This window comes from Primulina huaijiensis, chromosome 14 (assembly GCF_012295235.1).
Source record: "Primulina huaijiensis isolate GDHJ02 chromosome 14, ASM1229523v2, whole genome shotgun sequence".
Taxonomy (NCBI): domain Eukaryota; kingdom Viridiplantae; phylum Streptophyta; class Magnoliopsida; order Lamiales; family Gesneriaceae; genus Primulina; species Primulina huaijiensis.
In genome coordinates this window covers 14,530,412-14,549,286 of record NC_133319.1, presented here as the reverse complement: position 1 = coordinate 14,549,286, position 18,875 = coordinate 14,530,412, and the positions used below count along the sequence as shown (strand labels likewise).

The 18,875-nt window shown below is 35.1% G+C and overlaps 1 protein-coding gene and 1 pseudogene across 2 annotated transcripts; one reads left to right on the top strand and one right to left on the bottom strand.

Moving 5' to 3' along the window:
• Positions 1-6,375: 6,375 nt before the first annotated feature.
• Positions 6,376-8,577, top strand: LOC140957693 (uncharacterized). 2 transcript variants are annotated; one of them, XM_073415038.1, is made up of 2 exons: positions 6,376-6,528; positions 7,346-8,577. In XM_073415038.1, exon 2 carries the CDS (start codon positions 7,495-7,497, stop codon positions 8,227-8,229), a length of 735 nt encoding a protein of 244 aa, XP_073271139.1. In that variant the 5' UTR covers positions 6,376-6,528; positions 7,346-7,494; the 3' UTR covers positions 8,230-8,577. The 2 variants fall into 2 exon arrangements, with proteins under 2 accessions (XP_073271139.1, XP_073271140.1); XM_073415039.1 differs by lacking the exon at positions 6,376-6,528 and adding an exon at positions 6,662-6,984.
• Positions 8,578-12,133: 3,556 nt separating this feature from the next.
• LOC140957887 (histone-lysine N-methyltransferase ASHR2-like) lies at positions 12,134-13,751 on the bottom strand (annotated as a pseudogene).
• Between the last annotated feature and the right edge of the window lie 5,124 nt (positions 13,752-18,875).

Here is an 18,875-nt window from a genome sequence, read left to right as displayed (position 1 = left end):
CTTATTCAGTTTATTTCTGTTCCAAATATTATTTCGTCTCATCTAGGTAGATAGAGTGATATATGTTCTCAAACTTGGATTATTCCAACGCATATTTGCTATTTTCATTACTTTGGTTTCTACCCTTTACTCATGTATTTGATGCTGTGTCCCCCCTCATCTCTATGCACACACCGATGTACGAGGTCTGATTCTTTTTCCAGGTGTCTTTTTTTCTTCCTGTGGTGTGATAAGCAAAATGAATTTTGTTTCGTAACAGGATTATAAAGGTGTAATGTTCCTGTTTTTATTTGAAGTTTAGTTGCCGAATTATGGTTTTCTACTTAACGATTTTCCGTTGCGGCTGCGACTTATGAGTAAGAAAGCAATTGATCATAATATAATCAACTTTGTAAGCCGGCTTGGGTCGTGAGTATTTACTCAGACTTAGAATCGAATTATTTGCAATAGATAGTCCTAATTTCGGATAGGAACTTCGGTGATAGATGAAGTCTTGTGCTTGATTCCAATTGCTTAGTTTTAGTTGGACTCGGTCCGATTTTGTTATTATCATATAGATTGATGGTTTTTATAATTTATAAAATGATAAAAATTATTCTTTCCTTTTATTAATGTGCCCATTTCAAATCCATTCCAACATGCAGAGTCAAAAACTGTTTATAAATAGCAATAAATAAAATATGCATAATTCCAAATAAATTGGTGTAATGTACCATCACTTTTTTCCCCCCCTCTAAAATGGAATATCATCATATTCCATGTATATCCGAATTGAGAAACCGTCAAAAAAAAAAATTAAGTGTTGAGCTTTGTGTTACCACATAAAATTGAGAAATTGTGTCAAAGTCGTGAAATCTGACTTTTAAAAAACAAGCGATGTGGATGTTGAATTGGTTTTTAGTTATGATACATTCGGGAAGCGTTATCCATAAACAACAGCTATTGTGAATCATTTACAACTAGAAATTGGAAATAAAAGTCGAGTGAGTATGCTAAAGTCAAAGAAAATCAATATCATAGAGATTGGACATAATGTGGCTAAAATCATTTACGACTGTTGATTTCCGACAAGTTCACTACATCATTCTCTTTCATCTAACTCAATATACTCCACGTATAGGTATGTGGCTATAATGTTGTGTAATTTCTCCCGTGTATTGAATGTGTTTGTGAATGTGTCTGAACGAATTTTCAAGGAGTAACTACTTGCGACGTCTTAGTTCTTCTTCATCCATTAGATTTTTTTTTTTCTTTTTCTACCACCACTGTGCACACCACCACTGTAAACACCATCCAAATGTCAAATAAATAATATCTTCAACCTCTTTCATATCTAGCATGGACTTGATTTCTTATCTCGTTGTTGCACCTCAGACTTATGATTTTTCTTTGTATTTCGAACACCTCTAGTATAGAAGTATAGTTAACTGTCTTGGAGGTCTTGGGTTCGAAACTTAGGGAGGCACAAACTCCACTGCCAAGGGTAGAGAATTCTGTGATTAAGTGATCATGGGCTACCGTGAGGGATGCGATACCTTTGCCCAAGCATGACCCAAAAGAGGTAGTGACCATAGTCCTTAAAATTTTCCTGAGAAACAACATTCACATAACACTATTTTTAATATTTACATATGTTTCACATCTTTGATCAACCAATGGTCCATTTATCATTAATTTAGCCAATAAAATAAACAAATCCACCAATGCATTCTCCAAGGTAACAAAAGAAATCTAATGAGCAACAATTCTTCTTTATTTACAAATGTTATACTCTTATTTGCAAGTAAATTTTGTAGGGAATGAATTACAAGCTTATTCTCCACATCATATGAATTTTCCTGAATTTCTTCATACACATCAATTGCTTGTATAAAACAAAACAAAAATCTCTTTAACAAAAATGTGGCTACACAACCTACTTCATACATTATTGACCAAATAAAAGCATCACACATTTTCTACACTAAAAAATTCAAACCTCATGAATTGCCAGACTCTTGCATCCTCAAATTTCAACCAAAAAAAAAATCATGTTGATATCTTCAAGATGATATAATATCATCAAGTTATAATTTATGACATGAAAACCACATTTCAAACGTTATAATACATCTAATCCATCGTCAACTCAATCAAACAAAATAAATTCAAAGATAAAACAAACAAATCAAATGATTTAAGGCCATATTTTGGATATCATCTACACATGAAAGTGACTAAATAAACATACTTAGCAACATTTTTTTCTCTACCAAACAAAAATGTTCTCATGCCTAGTTTTTTTTTTTTTTTTATTCATCATGTTTCATGTATATAACAATACCAAATAGTAATTATCTCAGAATTCACAAGTCTCTTTGCACTTAGTTGGCCATCAAGAATTTTTTTTATGATCTTTGAACTATTTCTCGACCATTTCCCAAGTTTATTTCTTCCATTGGACGCTAAACTTGTGGTTGGTGATCATCTCTAAGATGACCAAAATCTCTTGGCCTTAAATAAGGAAACTCTCAAGGATAATGTTCATTTATTGGCTTTCAGGCCATTGATTATCCCTTATATCTCGCTTTCCATTAATTTGAAGTTGAAAATATTCTATTAGTATCTCGCCAATCCAAAAACTTATTCTTCTTATTTTATGAACTTTTTCCTCAAGCATTAGTTCATCATCCTGGTTCTTTGGCTCAAAAACCTTTTTATCATGCTCGGTTTTACTTTGTCTAATTTTGCACTTTCCTTCCTCAATTTTTTCTGCTTTTTGTAGTAACAACCTTCTCCTTTGAATTTTAACTAGTTGTATTGGAAATTTATGGTGTTCTACCACCTGTCACTGTTCTTTTTCATTGATTTAGAAGGAAGTGTGAATTACATGCTCCTTGAATTGATCATTTGAGTATGAGGATTGTTAATCCTTTAAGTACTAACTTGAAAATGCTTCTGATCCCTCAAACTATATCGTGTTTATTTTCCACGTTGAGCTTTAGTCTTCGACCTAAACCCATTCCCTTGACCTTTGAAGGATGATGGTATGATGTATTGTTGTTTTCTTATCATTGAGACCAAAAATCCTGTATCACATATCAAATTCTCCATATAATGTATTCATCCTCTCATAAAAATGATTCTCTTTTCTTGAAATTCTTTTGTACATATTCTTAACCTCAAAAATCGTATCTCTAGGAACCCAATATTTTTGTTGTTGATTTTGTGAGGGAATTTTTCTTTTTCTACTTTGAACATGAGTATTTAACCTCAAATACTATTTCTTTGGGAATCCAATATGTTTTCGTCATTTTCTTTATATTCCTCTTCCCCTCTCTTTGTCTCTGTTGCACTTTTTCTTTTTTCCCTCGATTAAACAATGTATAATTTTAATTTTTTGCCCCCTGAGATATACATATCACACTGTAAAATCTGGGAAACATAAAAATCTTCATCCTTATTTATTGGACCATCTTTTTGGGAAAAATATTATTTCATATGATTACCATATGAATTTTGGATATATATCATCCTCCGCATTTGTGGGGCATGACAATGTATTGAAATAGTGGTAATGAGAATCTCCCGATGATTCTCCCACTTCGGCATTTTGTTTATAGTCACTATTCTGGTCTTCCTCGCTATTATAGCCATCTTTCACTTTGCCAGAATTCTACTGATATTCAACAGCTTCTTCCAATCCACTCATTGTGCTCGGCATGATCTTGCTCATTTTTCTGTTAAGCAACTCATGGATTCTTATAAATTTCTTATGAAACTAGACATCAAAAAATCTAATTTCTATTTCTCATAATCCAGTTTTGAGGAAACACGAGGAACTGAGAGTTCCTTAGACATTTAGTGGGAATGCTCTTCTTGATATATATTTATCTCTCTATGTTTCACAATGTGCTAGACGAATCCTCCAACTAATCTCCTTTGTTTTTTAGAGCTGCGTGATAGTCGCTCATATCAAAACCCATGTTTCTTTTCCTGAATCATAATCGTATGGATTTGAAAAATCAGAAATTATATATTCCCCAAAATCAAACAATGCATTCCATTCTTATGAATGCATTCTTTTGATGTAGCTTGCATCTAAATTGTCTCTTTATCTCTGTAAAAGAGACTTGAGGAATCCGCATTTCATTTCGAGAAGCACAACCATATAAGCATGAAGATTTAAGATTAACATATTCTCCATGTCCCCAAGAATTTATTTGTGCACTTAGTTGATGCAGTTAACTCCTCGTAATAGTATTCATTATCTAATTCTTTCAATCTTTTTTCTCGGCAGAAGTTATATGAGAAATCCACATCTATTTTGTAAAGATCATTATATGAATCTGAAAAGTTAGACATGTCATTCATTCCAAATATCTACTGAGTGCATTCTCTTCCAATTGTTCATAAACCTAATGACTCAGCAACGTCCTTCGTAATTCTCAGTGTTTCCTCGCTTATTTGGTGGCATGGACGTGCCAAAATTTGTTTACACATAAATATTGCGAAGATGTGCCGCTAGGCACAAAATATTGCCGAAGTTGCGAAATCCGACTTCTAAAAAACAAGCGATGTGAACCTCGAATCGGTCGTTAGTTCTAACTTCCTCGGTAAGCGTAAAAAAACAGAAACCAATTTATAAAAATAAAGAAAATTGAAAGGAATACCTATAAACAACAACAAAACAAATTATTATCATGAATCAACATTTTTCAACTATAAATTGAAATTAAAATATGAAGGAATATGCTAAAACCAATGAAAACTAAATCATATGGACTAGAAATAAGTAAACTAAAATGAACTAGAATCAACAAAATTTTCAAAGCATTTTTTTGCTCGATTTTGTTGATTGATGTGTTGTGTAGACCTTCTTTCTGATGACGTAATATCCTCAAAATATTATATCATTAAAAAAAAAATCTCAAATTGAACTACATCTTGTTCTACTTTTGGGGCAGCAGCACATGCTTCCATGCATAACGTTTTCAGTAGCTCTTTGGTATACTTCATCTGATTTATGAAAATTCTATATTCGAGTTGTCTTACTTGTAATCCTAAGAAGAATGTAAATTCTCTCATCATGCTCATTTCAAATTTATCGTACATCATTTTAGCAAATTTCTCACAAAGTTTGGAGTTAGTTGACTCAAAAATAATATTATCAACATATATTTGTACTAAGAATATATGTTGGTTTGACAAACGTAAATGGTGTTTTTATCAATTGTTTCAATAATAAAGTCATGATTAATAAGAAATAAAGAGAGAGTGTCGTACCATGCCCTTGATATTTGTTTGAGTCCATAGAAAGTTTTATGTAATTTAAAAACATGATTTGGAAATGAATGATCTACAAAACCTGGAGGTCGTTTCATATAAAAATCTTCTTGCAGCAGACCATTCAGAAAATCACTCTTCACATCTATTTGAAATAATTTAAAGTTCTTGAATGCTGCCAAGTCTAGAAAGATTTTGATGGCTTCAAATCTAACTACTGGAACAAAAGTTTTATCATAATCTATTCCTTTTTCTTATCTGAATTCTTGAGCCACTAATCTTGCTTTGTTAACGGTTAGTACCTTGAAACCAACTGCAATAAAAAAAATACATCACAAAGAAAAGACCAGAAAATGCTTTGCCCCACTACAACCAAAACAATTGTCAGACCAAATTTAAGTGTACGCATTATTAATTCAACAATCGGGACAAAAACTTACATGACTTGAAGTCTTCTCCTCCTCTCCGAGAGCGAGCGAAGAAGGATGTCTGCATGCGGCCGCTTGAAACTTGAACTGAAAAAGAACATTTGACTTATTTGAGTGCCGAAGAAGAGTTTTCATGTCTATTTTTTAAATTGGGTCGCTCTAATTATAATCCCATAATTTTTTATTTTAAAATAAGAAACAATCGATATCCAGTTCGAATATAAAGTTTTTACCTGAAAATATAGTCGGCTTCAGGTAGTATCCGAATCCGACTAGTTATTTGATTTTATCTGAAAAATCGCACCCGATCGGGTTCGAGTCTGAAAGAATATGGAGAAACTCTATTTGATTGCCCACCCCTACATGCAACTTCACATTTTTATTTGGCAAAAACTTGTGTGAGACGGTCTCACGGGTCGTATTTTGTGAGACGGATATCTTATTTGGGTCATCCATGAAAAAGTATTACTTTTTATGCTAAGAGTATTACTTTTTATTGTGAATATCGGTAGGGTTGACCCGTCCCACAGATAAAGATTCGTGAGACCGTCTCACAAGAGACCTACTTTTTTATTTTTTTTTAAAATTTTTTTTTTGAAAAATACGGACAAATTTTGTTATACATTTTAAATGTCTCATGTTTTGTTATAGTTTGGTAAGGAAAAAATTATTTTTATAATATTTTAAAAAACCTTGACTACAATGTTAGGTTGACTTAAGGGTAGTTTTGCCCTTCCATCTTTTGCTCTAGGGTTTAACCGCATGAACACCAAATACACTAGCACAGTACAAGAAGCAGCAAAAATGGCGACCGAGGATCTCTCCTTAAGCTGAAGTATGATTTCTTCCTTGTACATTCCATAGTGTTTCGATCGCTTGTCGTTTAGTGATTTGGATATATGGAGATGTTGATAGGTTTGACGTTGTCTCATTTATCTTTTCTGTTTTCTGTGAATTTATGTTCGTAATTGGGTTTAATAGATCAGATGATGAAATAATTAATGTAAAACGAAGGTATTTATATCATCAAGATTTTCTCCTGGAGGTTTACGGAGCATTCCCCTCGAAAGGAGTTTGTGAAAATTTGCCTCTTGTTGCTTTGGGTGCTAACTTCTGAACATTTTTTGGTAGTTTCCTGCCTGCCTCCTATCCATGTTTACCATAAGAACTTGAAATTGGAGCATGATTTTGCTATTGGATAAATGAGGAAACGCGTCTCCTCATCAGTAAATAGTTTCCTGTATATTCGATTTGAAAGAGTGAGACCTGCATTATTCATAATTCTCTTCGGGTAAGCTCTCTTTGATTGTTGGCTGCCTTATTGTGAGCTTTCTTTAAATGTCTGTGTTAACTTTTTTGTACTCTAGTCTATTATCCTTTTATTTGTTTCATATTCCATGATGGGAAAAAATCCTTTTTATGTTTTTATTGTTTATGTTAAGTATTTTAGCATTCTACTTGTATTGAGGGGCTGTTTTGATGGCGTAGGGCATGTTTTGAATTTGAATTATTATGTGATCTGCTATGGGTAATTCAGTTCGTCCACTAGGAAATATAAAAAGACTGGATAAGTGGATCATAAGATGTCTCAAATGTTTAACAATGTCGCAGTTAGATTACCTTGTTAAATTTGAGCTTTCATTCAATCGCAGGTGGAGTTGATAGTCAACGGAAAGTTGATTGTAGTGAAATTTGTTGAGACTTCAAGATCTTGGGGAATAACCTCGTTAATACACGTTGACTTCCTTCACTGTTGGATAAGTTTGGAGAAATCTATATTAAGTCATCAAATTTAGGACATATGGGAGAAATCTTAATGTTTTCGCAGTCCTCATTACTGCAAGGATCTCGTCATCAATTGGGCACTTCGAGGAAAGTACAACTTCATGTTGATCGCAAGCAAGCGTTCTCAGTTGGAGCTGTGGCTCTGAGTTTTGTCCCGACAAGCTTGAAGAAAGTAAGAACTGGTTCTCTTTATTGGGAGGATAAAGCTGGTTTTATCAGAGATTCAAAAATGCCAACCACATTTCCTGTTTGTTCTGTTGGGACAGGCAGTGATATTTTACCAGATTCTGGTGGTTCGAATGACAATTTTAGTGGTGGTAGTGGTAATGGAGGTGGTGGAAGTGGCAATGGTGGTAATGATAATAAGGATAAGGGGGGACCAGATGAAAATGCCGGTCACGCCAGTGGCGACGCCAAGAAAGTAGGCATGTCAATGTCCCAGAAACTCACACTTGGGTATGCTGCCTTGGTTGGAGTTGGTGGTGCGATGGGCTATATGAAAGGTGGAAGCAAGAAGTCATTGATTTCTGGCGGACTGTCAGCTCTTGTATTGTATGCTGTTTACAGTATTCTTCCAACAAACCCTGTTTTGGCATCGTGCCTCGGCCTTGGTCTATCGCTTTCTCTCCTCGTAGTGATGGGTTCTCGCTTTAAGAGTTCAGGAAAGATCTTTCCAGCTGGTGTTGTCTCCTTAGTATCACTAGTCATGAGTGGTGGCTATTTGCATGGAATATTACGTAGTATGCACTAATCATGCTCAAAGTGTGTTGTTGGCTCCAACTTTACTTGTATCCGGCTGTTTGTTTCCTGGTCTGTGACCTTATCACTTGTCGTCCAAAATACAGATACGACGACATCGCATCTTTGCATGTTAGGTCTCTGACTTTGCGAAAATTGATATGGTTTTGTTGAAGTAATAAAAGAGAGGTGGGTTTTAACTCATCTGTAATAAGGTGGGTCTGATTTCTTATTTGATGCAACTGTAGCTGTTAAATGTAGTATTTTATACTTTCATGCTTCATAACCTTGTTTTTCAGGGTTTTAAGCATCCTTGTACGTTTATCTACAGAGCTTTGTCTTTATATGCTTTAGTTTTTCAGTGAGTGGTTCATCTTTAATTTTCTATTTTTATTTGTTGGAAACTGGTGATCATTTTTAATTCCAAGATACGCGTAGCTTAGGTATCTGTTAATTTTACATTGGAGTGTTAATCACGTTTACATTGCATATGGGGGAAAAATAACATACTGTGAAATGCAAGTTGGTTGTTTGTTGGCAGCAAGTTGGTCGTCATTCCAGTGAATGATGTTTTAGAGTCTTGTAGCAATTTCAAGATGAAATTATGTTGGAATTAAAAGAACAACAGAACAAAAACTAAAGGTTTTAAAATTTTCTAGTATTATTCAGTCAAACGGTACAAGACTTCACATTGAAATTTATGTAGGCTGGTTATGTAATTTAACTTAATGTTGTACGAATGTGTCTAATTCCCCTGGGAAAACTCGTCAATTCCTTGATGTTGGCTGAGGACATAACCCCTCTTATGAAGGGGGAGCCTCCTTTGGGGCCAAGATCTGTGGAATTTGTTGGAGAATAGCATTAGGGAACAATGTTCAGGTGTTTATGGAACCTCGGTTGCTACACCCTAATCTTTTTAAACATATCACAATTCCACAACCAAATCGGGTTCACTTGAGGGTGAGCGATTTGATGTCAGATTCAGGCGAGTGGGATTGGGACAAAATCCATAACACTTCGTGGTCGGTTGATCGCGTGAGATTAAACGAATTCCCAAAGGCAATGCTTCAATGACAGATAGTATCATATGGCACTATATATCTAAGGGTGAGTATTTCACAAAATCAGCTTTATCATCTCGCAATGGCTGCTGATGAAGGAGGTAGTAATGGGATGGGATGTGGTTTTGCATTAGGCCTTTGAAAATTATGGAAGTAACATATCCAAATAATATCAAAATTCACTGTTGCAGGACCCTCTTTGATGCCCTGCCAGTGCAAGTGAATTTGGTGTGTAGGGGAATTTTTGGACACACCTTGAAAACTTGCAAAGATCATACACCTAAACAGTAAACAACCATATCACATATCATGCATTCTCAAACAACACGAAAAACATAGAAGTTAGTCAAGTTACTATATACCAACTGATAAAGACAAAATCTTATAAAGATTTTAAGGATTTAATTTCAAAATCTTATAAAGATTTTAAGGATTTAATTTCATAATATTTGTACTTATCTAGAATTTTTATCCTTGATTATGTGCTTATCTGAATTAATTTTATTATAATTGTATATTTGAATAAAAAGAGGAAAAATGCTTAATTTGAGATATAAAATGATTTTACAAAACTTCAAAAGAAACAAAATACCAAAAGAAAGGAAATAAAATATTCTTATATTTTATTCCTTGATAATATTGAAGTTTTGGAAGAAAATCTGTGCAGATCTTAATAAATAAAATCTCTACACTCTTATCTAAAATGTTTGAACTTTACATGTGCTTAAAGGAGTTGGAGGATTAGGTCCATGAAGTGGAGATAAAAAGATACGTGAAAGAAACTTACAGAAGAGGGCGTAAAAAGAGAAAAAAAGCAGCGCAGAAGAGGCGTGAGAGGGGCAGAAAGAAAGGGGGAAGAAAGGAGGAATGAGAAGAGAGAGGCAGTGGATAGAGACGTGAAGAGAGAGAAGAAGGAGGCTGAAAAGGAGAACAGACAGAAGTGAATAAAATACTACACTCAGACCTTGCACCGCCGGCTCCACCCCTTACCCAATCTACAATCAAAACGAGTCAACCCTCAACACCACTCCCCTCGGCTCTAAGCTTGACACGCATACGCTCGACTCCAGCCTTATGACAGCCCTTTACCATAATGCACAGCCCCTTAGCCTTGACAACACGGCAGCCCCTCACTGCAAATCATAAAAAACGTGAGCATGCGACATAAAGATGCAATTTTCATGACAAACCTTAAGCAAAGCATGCACACAAGGTAGGTCGAGAGATTTCCATGCATTTACACAAATTTTTGCATATTATTGGCTTGAATGAAGATAAAAGAAGATACATGTGTACCTTGACATGTAGATGATCAAAAACTCGAAGAAACGAGTGTCGGATCGGCACCGGAGGAGCGGGGAGAAATCTTGTTTGAAAGAAAAATGGAGGGGCCGACTTGCTGCTGTATTTTACTGCTAAAACCATGAGGAAGGAGGCTGCAAATGAGGGAGGGGGCGGCCACTTAGTGCTAAGTAGGGTTAGGGTTTGCTAATTAGGTTTAAGGAATAAAATAGCACACCAATGGGCCTTAATTTAAAATTTAAAAAGGTTTTGAGTCCATTTAACATTAAAACAAACCCAACAAGCCCAATATCACTCCCAAAAAATATTTCGTTTACGTACGTTTTTTGAAAATATTGCCCGAGCCGTCAAAAAGTCCTTCGAATCGATAAATTTTGCGTACCGATTAAAATATGACCCGGCGAGTAAAAATACCCACCAAGACCCAATTTTCGATAAAAACACTCTTAAAACACTAAAAATTAATTAATTAAAATTAATCATTCAATAAAAAATATTTTTCCTGATAATCTCCGGTCTCCGTTCTTCGTTCGAGCGTGAAATGCAACTTAAAAACCTAATGCATGAAACTTTAAAATAATCGTGAAATAAACTCTAACCATGCAATACTCATGCATTAAATGCATAAAAATCATTAAATACATATTTTAAAATAAAATCCTAGATTGCATTCATTCAGGTTACGTAGATCTAATTTTTTGGACCTTACAAAACATCTTTGAGGAATATGAGTTTTGACTTCCACACTACTCACGTCTCATTATATTGATCTTTTCTAGCAAATGCATGAGTTTTAAAGTTGTTATGAAAGTGAATTTTATGATTTTCGAATTGTGATCTTTTGATTGAGTGTGACGGAATTTGATAGGTTGAAAATTTTTGATTGTGTCATTTTTGTGGTGAATCGTTGAATATTCCTCGATTATATTTTTATTCTTTGCTTGGTTCGAGGACGAGCAAAGGTTAAGTGTAGGGGATTGATAAGGCCAAATTTAATAAAGATTTTAAGTATTTAATTTTATAATATTTGTGCTTAACTAGAATTTTTATCTCTAATTATGTGCTTATCTGAATTAATTTAATTGTAATTGTAGATTTGAATAAAAAGAGGAAAAGTGCTTAATTTGGGATATAAAATGATTTTACAAAACTTCCAAAAAAAACAAAATACAAAAAAAAGGAAATAAAATATTTTTATATTTTATTCCTTGATAATATTGAAGTTTTGAAAGAAAATCTTTGCAGATCTTGATAAATAAAATCTCTACAATCTTATCTACAATTTTTGAACTTGACATGAGCTTCAAGGAGTTGGAGGATTATGTCCATGAAGTGGAGATAAAAAGAGACGTGAAAGAAGCTTACAAAGGAGAGTGTAAAAAGAGAAAAAAAACAGTGCAGAAGAGGCGTGAGGGGAGAGAGAGGCAGAAAGAAGGGGGGAAAAGGAGGTTGATTAATCACGAATCGGAATATGATTGATTAAATATAGCAACAAAGACGTCATCAACACATGGTTAAACTGATTAGAAATAGTATTCGGTTTCAGTTTGCGATTTTAGGTAAAAACTGAAATTCCACGAAGATTTAATGCATTTAGATCTGATTAAATTCAATTAGAAATAATTGGACTGTTAGATTTAAATAGGTTTATTAATTCGAGGAATCGTTTAATAAATAAATTGGGAATTTTATCGCGATTGTCAAGAATTAAATAATTAATTGAATTTTAACACGTGTCAATATAGTAGAGTTTGGTACCGTTGTGTGTCTTAGTTCTTTATTTGAAGTTGAATCTCTCCTTGATGTTTGGATCCGTCGTTTTTAGTTGCAATTATTTTAGTTATTAGTTTATATTAATAATTCATATATTATTTATTTTGTCTAGCTGAAGTTAAATGATAAAAATTCTAGTAGTTAAATATTAGTCTTTGTGGGATCGATATTTGGACTCATCATTCATTTACTATAACTTGACCTAGTCTTCTTGTTAGATTTATTCCCAACGGAAATCGTCGCTCACCAACCAAGGAGGCTACGAATTCCCATCCATCAGATCTTCTGAATTGCTTAAGTTGCCAAAAACATTGCACTCCATGATCGTTGAAAATCCACCATCATCTAGAGGAAGAGGAGCCAATGTACCCCAGCAATTGTCTTTATTACACATATATCTCATGAAGAAATACGCACGAGGAAAATAGTTGTCCGTCAGCATCCTCCTCCATGTCCTCATCCTCAGCCTCCATATCTTCCTCTTCCTCCTCATTGTTAGACCAATTAGCCTCGACTTTGCACCGATAACAATCATAGAAGAAGCCATAATTCTCTTTCAATCTCTTTTGCCTTTCAGAATACTTAACATTGACAGGAAAGTAGCTAATGCATATCTCTCTACCCTCGGGAACATCTTGAATTAATCTCACAACAATGTCAGCATTACTATCACAATCAGAATTCAAATCAATATAGTCAAATCTACAAGCATTAGGGAGACAATCATGGTTGAAAAACGAGGCCCTTGGGTAAATTACATATGCCCTAACAGACCTTTCTTTAGCTTGTTTAAAGGGATCCATCAATCCAAACGCTTTGAGTTTGTCCTTAGACTTAAAAGATGCAGTCTGGTCCAATGAGAACCCGATTTTTAAATTATCAAGAAAAAGGCAACAAACTGAAGAAATCAAAGAATGCAAGAAGTTTGATGCATCATCGATAATTGGTTCACCTTGCAGTGACAGGAGAGTCCGAAAATGGTAAGGAAAGACCATTCCAAGATTGTACGCAGCATTGAGAAACCGGGCTTTTAAATGGCGATCGTGGTGGTGATGGAGAAGCAGAGAATCGGAGGCTTGAAGAATCGATAAAACTTGTCAGACGAAAGGAGTGTCTGAAGTGGAAATTGCAATGGAAAGGTATCGATGAGAGCAAAAGATTGATGCATTTGAGCAACGAGGGCAAGAAGCCATTGTCGTTGAGCTTGGTTGGATTGTTCTAAAGCAATGGCAGTAGTAATATCCGGCGGCACCTCCTCCTCCGAGAGCGATGGCGGTGTAGAGGAGGATGGGGGAGTCATGGAGGTTAATCTGGCCAGCTTTTAGCGACTGGGAAACAAACAATGCTCTCCCTTGTCTTTCATATCCACCATTTTAATCAATGAAGTATTTTCAGACATTTTTCCAGCGAAGAGTATTTTGAAGTTATGTACGTTGTGAATCGGGTTTTCTCGTGCACAAACTGTCAGAGTAGATGCCCTGCAAGCCATCGGTTGGCTAGGGAATTTATTGACTCAAGTGAAATAAACAATCTTTATTTTAATATAATTTAACTTTTAATGGTTTCGTGATACTTTATCCGTATACCCATGCAATCAGCTGAGATAAAGTCCTTGATTATGCTTTAATACAAATGAATCGTAATTCGATGTTGAAACTCATTTGTAAACACTGCATATTCTAAATTCGTTCCTAGTCGATTCAGCCGCCTAAAACATGGATAAAGGTCGCTTGAGCTCGAGACTAGCATCTGTGATGTTGTGTACTGCGTTTCTTGGTAAGGGCATAGAGATGTCCAAACATGCAGATGGGTAGTCATATGATGATTATACCGAACAACCCTCCCTCGGACTTTCCAAGTGGTTATCATTCATCGAGAGGATAAGTCCGTGGTTATGATTGTACACCATTAGTCCTTACGACCCGGGACAACACTGAGGCTCTATATGTTAGGGTTGTGCTTTGACTCGTTTACTGGCTCCAGGAGAGTCATCAGGTGGCGAGGTTGGGTACAGTTGCGACACATATAGGAGCCAGTGCATTGTAGTCGGGGATTCACCGCTCACCTACGGGTGTGGATATCCTATGTGATCTGATGTAATAATAGTGCATGGAATCTCTGGCCAGAGTATGAGATGTACGTTGGAGAAAGAGTTCTCCAATAGTACACGCGATGCCACTATTATAGTTGTCACATAGTTATCGAATTAATATGCAACCCTCGATGAACCAATGGTTGCAGATTCGATCGTGATATATGAGATGAAGGGACCGTACTGTACGTTAATCATAATCGACTGGTTCTTGCAGACACTATCAGTGATACCTAGGGGACCAAGGGGCGATGCTACTAGACGCTATTACCATGATCCGATGGGTGCAATCAGAAATGAGTTCTGACATTCTTGATCAAAGTGTTGATGAAAAGAATGGGGCTAACTAGGGTAAGCCCGAATAAAGGATTATGTCCTGAATCACAAAGAGTTGTGAACCCACGGCTAGCTGTATCCCTGAACCATTGAGGGTCACACAAGCACTGGATCGTTTGTTCCCGTTGAGAGAATAAATTCAAGTAGTTGAATTTATATTATATAGTAAATTCAAGGAGTTGAATTTATGATACTTAAATTTTGAGAAAATAAATTCAAGTAGTTGAATTTATGAGATAGTAAATTCAAGAAGTTGAATTTATGAAATTTGGAGAGAATAAATTCAAGGAGTTGAATTTATAAAATTTGTTAATTTAATTTATTAAACTCAAAAGTTGGGTTTATTAAATATTAAATTTTGGAGGTGATGAAAATTCAAGTAGTTTAATTTATAATTTAAACAATAAATTCAAATGTTGAATTTATAATTTATTTAATTCATTAAGCTCAAAAGTTGAGTTGATTAATTAATAAATTAAATATGGTGGGTAATATGTTTAATGGGCTTGTAGGAGTACAAGTCCAACATAATAATTAATTAAAGTTTTAATGGACCTTGATTAAATTAATTAAATTAGTTGGACTAGCCCAATTAATTAAATCAAGCCCATTAATGTTAATTATGTAATTAGGCTATGACCTAATTATAAATAGGGGTTGCAAGTCATAACCCTAGCCTACAACAATCATTTTCCGAAAACTACTCCTCCAAAGAAAGAAAAATCTGCCACCTTCTTTTGAGAAAGGTTTTTGAGCCCTCTCAAATAATCTTCTCCTACGTTAAATCTCTTCTAATATTTCTAGTGCAATTTGGAAGAGGATCAAACAATTCAGTCGTGGACCTGATTAGACGAAACGAGAGGATTTCATCGAAGAAAGTTCGTAGGGATTCATCAAGAGCTAATCCGTTTATATCGGATTAGTTGGAGTCCAGTGATTTAATTCACAAAGGTATAATTCTTTAAACATCCTATGTATGTTTAATTCCTGAAAATCATACGAGTGTCCAAAAGAATTATTTTGTTTTCAAAATAAAATAAAAATTTTAAACTTCCGCTGCGTTTGGGCTCGTAGAAAACCGAGATCCAACACAAACGCAGGCGAAAGTTTTAAAATTTTAAATTTTGACATTCAAAATTATTGTTTGAGCACTTGTATAGGTTTGGTAAACATTCATAGGGCGTTTGAAACTTTTACCTTTAGTGAAATTTTCACTTGACTCCAACTATTCCGAGATTTCGGAGATAGCTCTTGATGTATTTCCTACGAAATTTTTCGAGGCTCTTTTCTTCAATCCTTGTTGGAACATTTCATGTTCGCAGTCTTAATTTTGATGTTACCAAAACTTGTTATTTTGTTTCTAATAAATTTACCTAAGTGCGCAGAAGCTGAAACTGATCAGGATTCGAACTGATCAGTTATCAAGCCAAAACTGAAGCTATCGAGACGCAAATTGAAAGCGCCAACTGAATGCCCAAAATGAACCAGTTCAACTGATATATCAAAAGATCAGTTCAACTAATTGACCAGCTGATATGCAGTTCAGCAAAAGACCTTCAGAAGCCCGGCCAGCTGATGAAGAGCTCAACTGATGAAGAGCCCAGCTGACCAGTTCAACCGAAGCAGTGAAATCAATTCTGCTGACGAGCCAACTGATTTCACCAAACCAGTTCAAGATCAGTTCAACTGACCAGTTCAGAATATCAGTTAGGAGTCAATCAGTTTCCAGAACATGACGAGCTTATTCAAATGGAATCCAGCTATGCGCATTGAGAAAAATATTTTGTCCAGTCAAAGAACAAAAATGGACGTTGCAGCCGAACTTAAAACTAAAACGTTCCAGAGTGGCTGTCAGAAAATACAAACATATTTCGAAGAACGAATTCAAATTGCAACGAAAATATTTGATGAGTCTTGGTGTACGGTCACATTGCCCCTGTAAATACAAGATCAATACAATCAGCAAACATACAGAAATACATATGTGTGTGAAAGAAGAATGGCACAGATAATGCACATCAGCTTACAAGAAGCAATCATCCCAGATTTGAGGGAATACTTCAAAGTGTTATCAGCTTAGTTTAGAAGCATTTTTCCCTCAGTGTGTGAGAACACTTTTGTGTTGTATTCATATATCAGTTCTCACACACACGCACACACATCATCACTCACATGTACATAAAATAGAGTGTATTGATAAGTTGAGTGAGTCTTGCACAAAGACAAGAAAATTATGTATGTAGTCTTTAACACATAGATGTAAAACAAGTGTTGGCTGGAAGGTGTTGTCTTCAGTCTAGGCTAGGAGTTCAGTTAGCTAGTAGGGTAAGTCCTAAGCTGAGTGGGTTTGTACAAGGCATTGTATAAATCAAAGTCTTCTAGTGGATCCTATCCGAGGTGGTAGAAGGGGTGACATAGAAGCAGTTGAAGTCTCCGAACATCTATAAACATATCATGTGTATTTAACGGTTTAACTTTTGTTATCAGTTCAGTTCTCACCATAACCGAACTGATACATGCAAGAACTGATCCTCCTCATCTTAGTTATTCAGTCTACACAAGTTAAAAGGCTTTCAAATTAGTCAGCTTTCTTAACGAAGGATTATTTCGAGTATTTTCTGCTTGGTTTAACACCAAAATATATTTAATTCATCGGTGTTAACATTCTTAGAACACGAGCTATTGAAGCTCATGGAGAATATTGTGTTTGAAGCACCTTCGTAGATGTTAGAACCAATCCATCAATCCTTCAATCAAGTCCACGACTAGATCAATTGTTCCTCTTCTAAATTGCACTAGAAATTTAGAAAGATTTTACGTTGAGATGGAAGAACGGGTTGACGGCTCATATCTTCAGTTGATATGAAGTAGCCGAAAACAAAGAAAGTGGGAGGAGGTGTTTTTGAAAATCCCTTGGCTTGGAGGCTAGGATTTCGAAATTATGAGTTGAAATCTTCTTAACCTTAAATCTAATACACATATAAATAAGTTTAGGGCCCATCAATTAAATTAAATATTTAATGGAATTAATCAATTAATTATTCTAGTCCAACTAATTTAATTAATTAATTAATCTTTTAAAGTCCAATTAAGAACCTTAATAATTTGTATGTTGGACTTGTACTCCTACAAGTCCATTATACATACACCCATTACATTTAATTTAAATCTTTTATAAATTCAACATTTGAATTTAATATTTAAATTATAAATTCAACTCCTTGAATTTATCACCTCCAAAATTTAATAGTCATAAATTCAACTCCTTGAATTTATTATCTCAACGGGGACAAAATAATTTAGTACTTGTGTTACTCTCAATGATTCAAGGATACAACTAGCCGTGAGTTCACAACTATTTGTGATTCAGGACATAATCTTTTATTCGGACTTACCCTAATTTGCCCCATTCTATGTATCGACAATTGATAATGAGAATGTCAGAAATCATTTTTCTGATTAAATCCATCGAATAATGGTAAGAGCTTCTAGTAGAATCGTCCCATGATTCCCTAGATATCACTGATAGTGCCTGTAAGAACCAGTCGGTTATGATTAACGTACATTACGGTCCCTTCATCTCATATATCTCGATTGAATCTGCAACCATTGGTTCATAGAGGGTTGCATAAGAATTCGATAACTATGTGACACATCTTTGAGAATAAATAGTGGCATCATATGTACAATTGGAGAACTCATTCCCTAATGTACATCTCATACTCTGGCCAGAGATTCCATGCACTATTATTTAATATTGACTACAATGCACTGGCTCCTACATGTGTCACAACTGTACTCAATCTCGCTACCTGATGACCCTCATGGAATCGGTAAACGAGTCAAAGCACGGCCCTAACATATAGAGCCTCAGTGTTGTCCCGGGTCGTGAGGACTAATGATTTACAATCATAACCACAGACTTATCATCTCGATGAATTATAACCACTTGGAAAGTCCTAGGGAGGGTAGTTCGGTACAATCATTATATAACTACCCATCTGCGTGTTTGAACATCTCTATGTCCTTACCCAGAAACGCGGTACACAACATCACAGATGCTAGTCTCGAGCTCAAGCGACCTTTATCCATGTT

Bases quoted from the DNA above. Each gene is read 5' to 3' on its own strand.
- LOC140957693 (XM_073415038.1), top strand. From the start codon at position 7,495: ATGGGAGAAATCTTAATGTTTTCGCAGTCCTCATTACTGCAAGGATCT.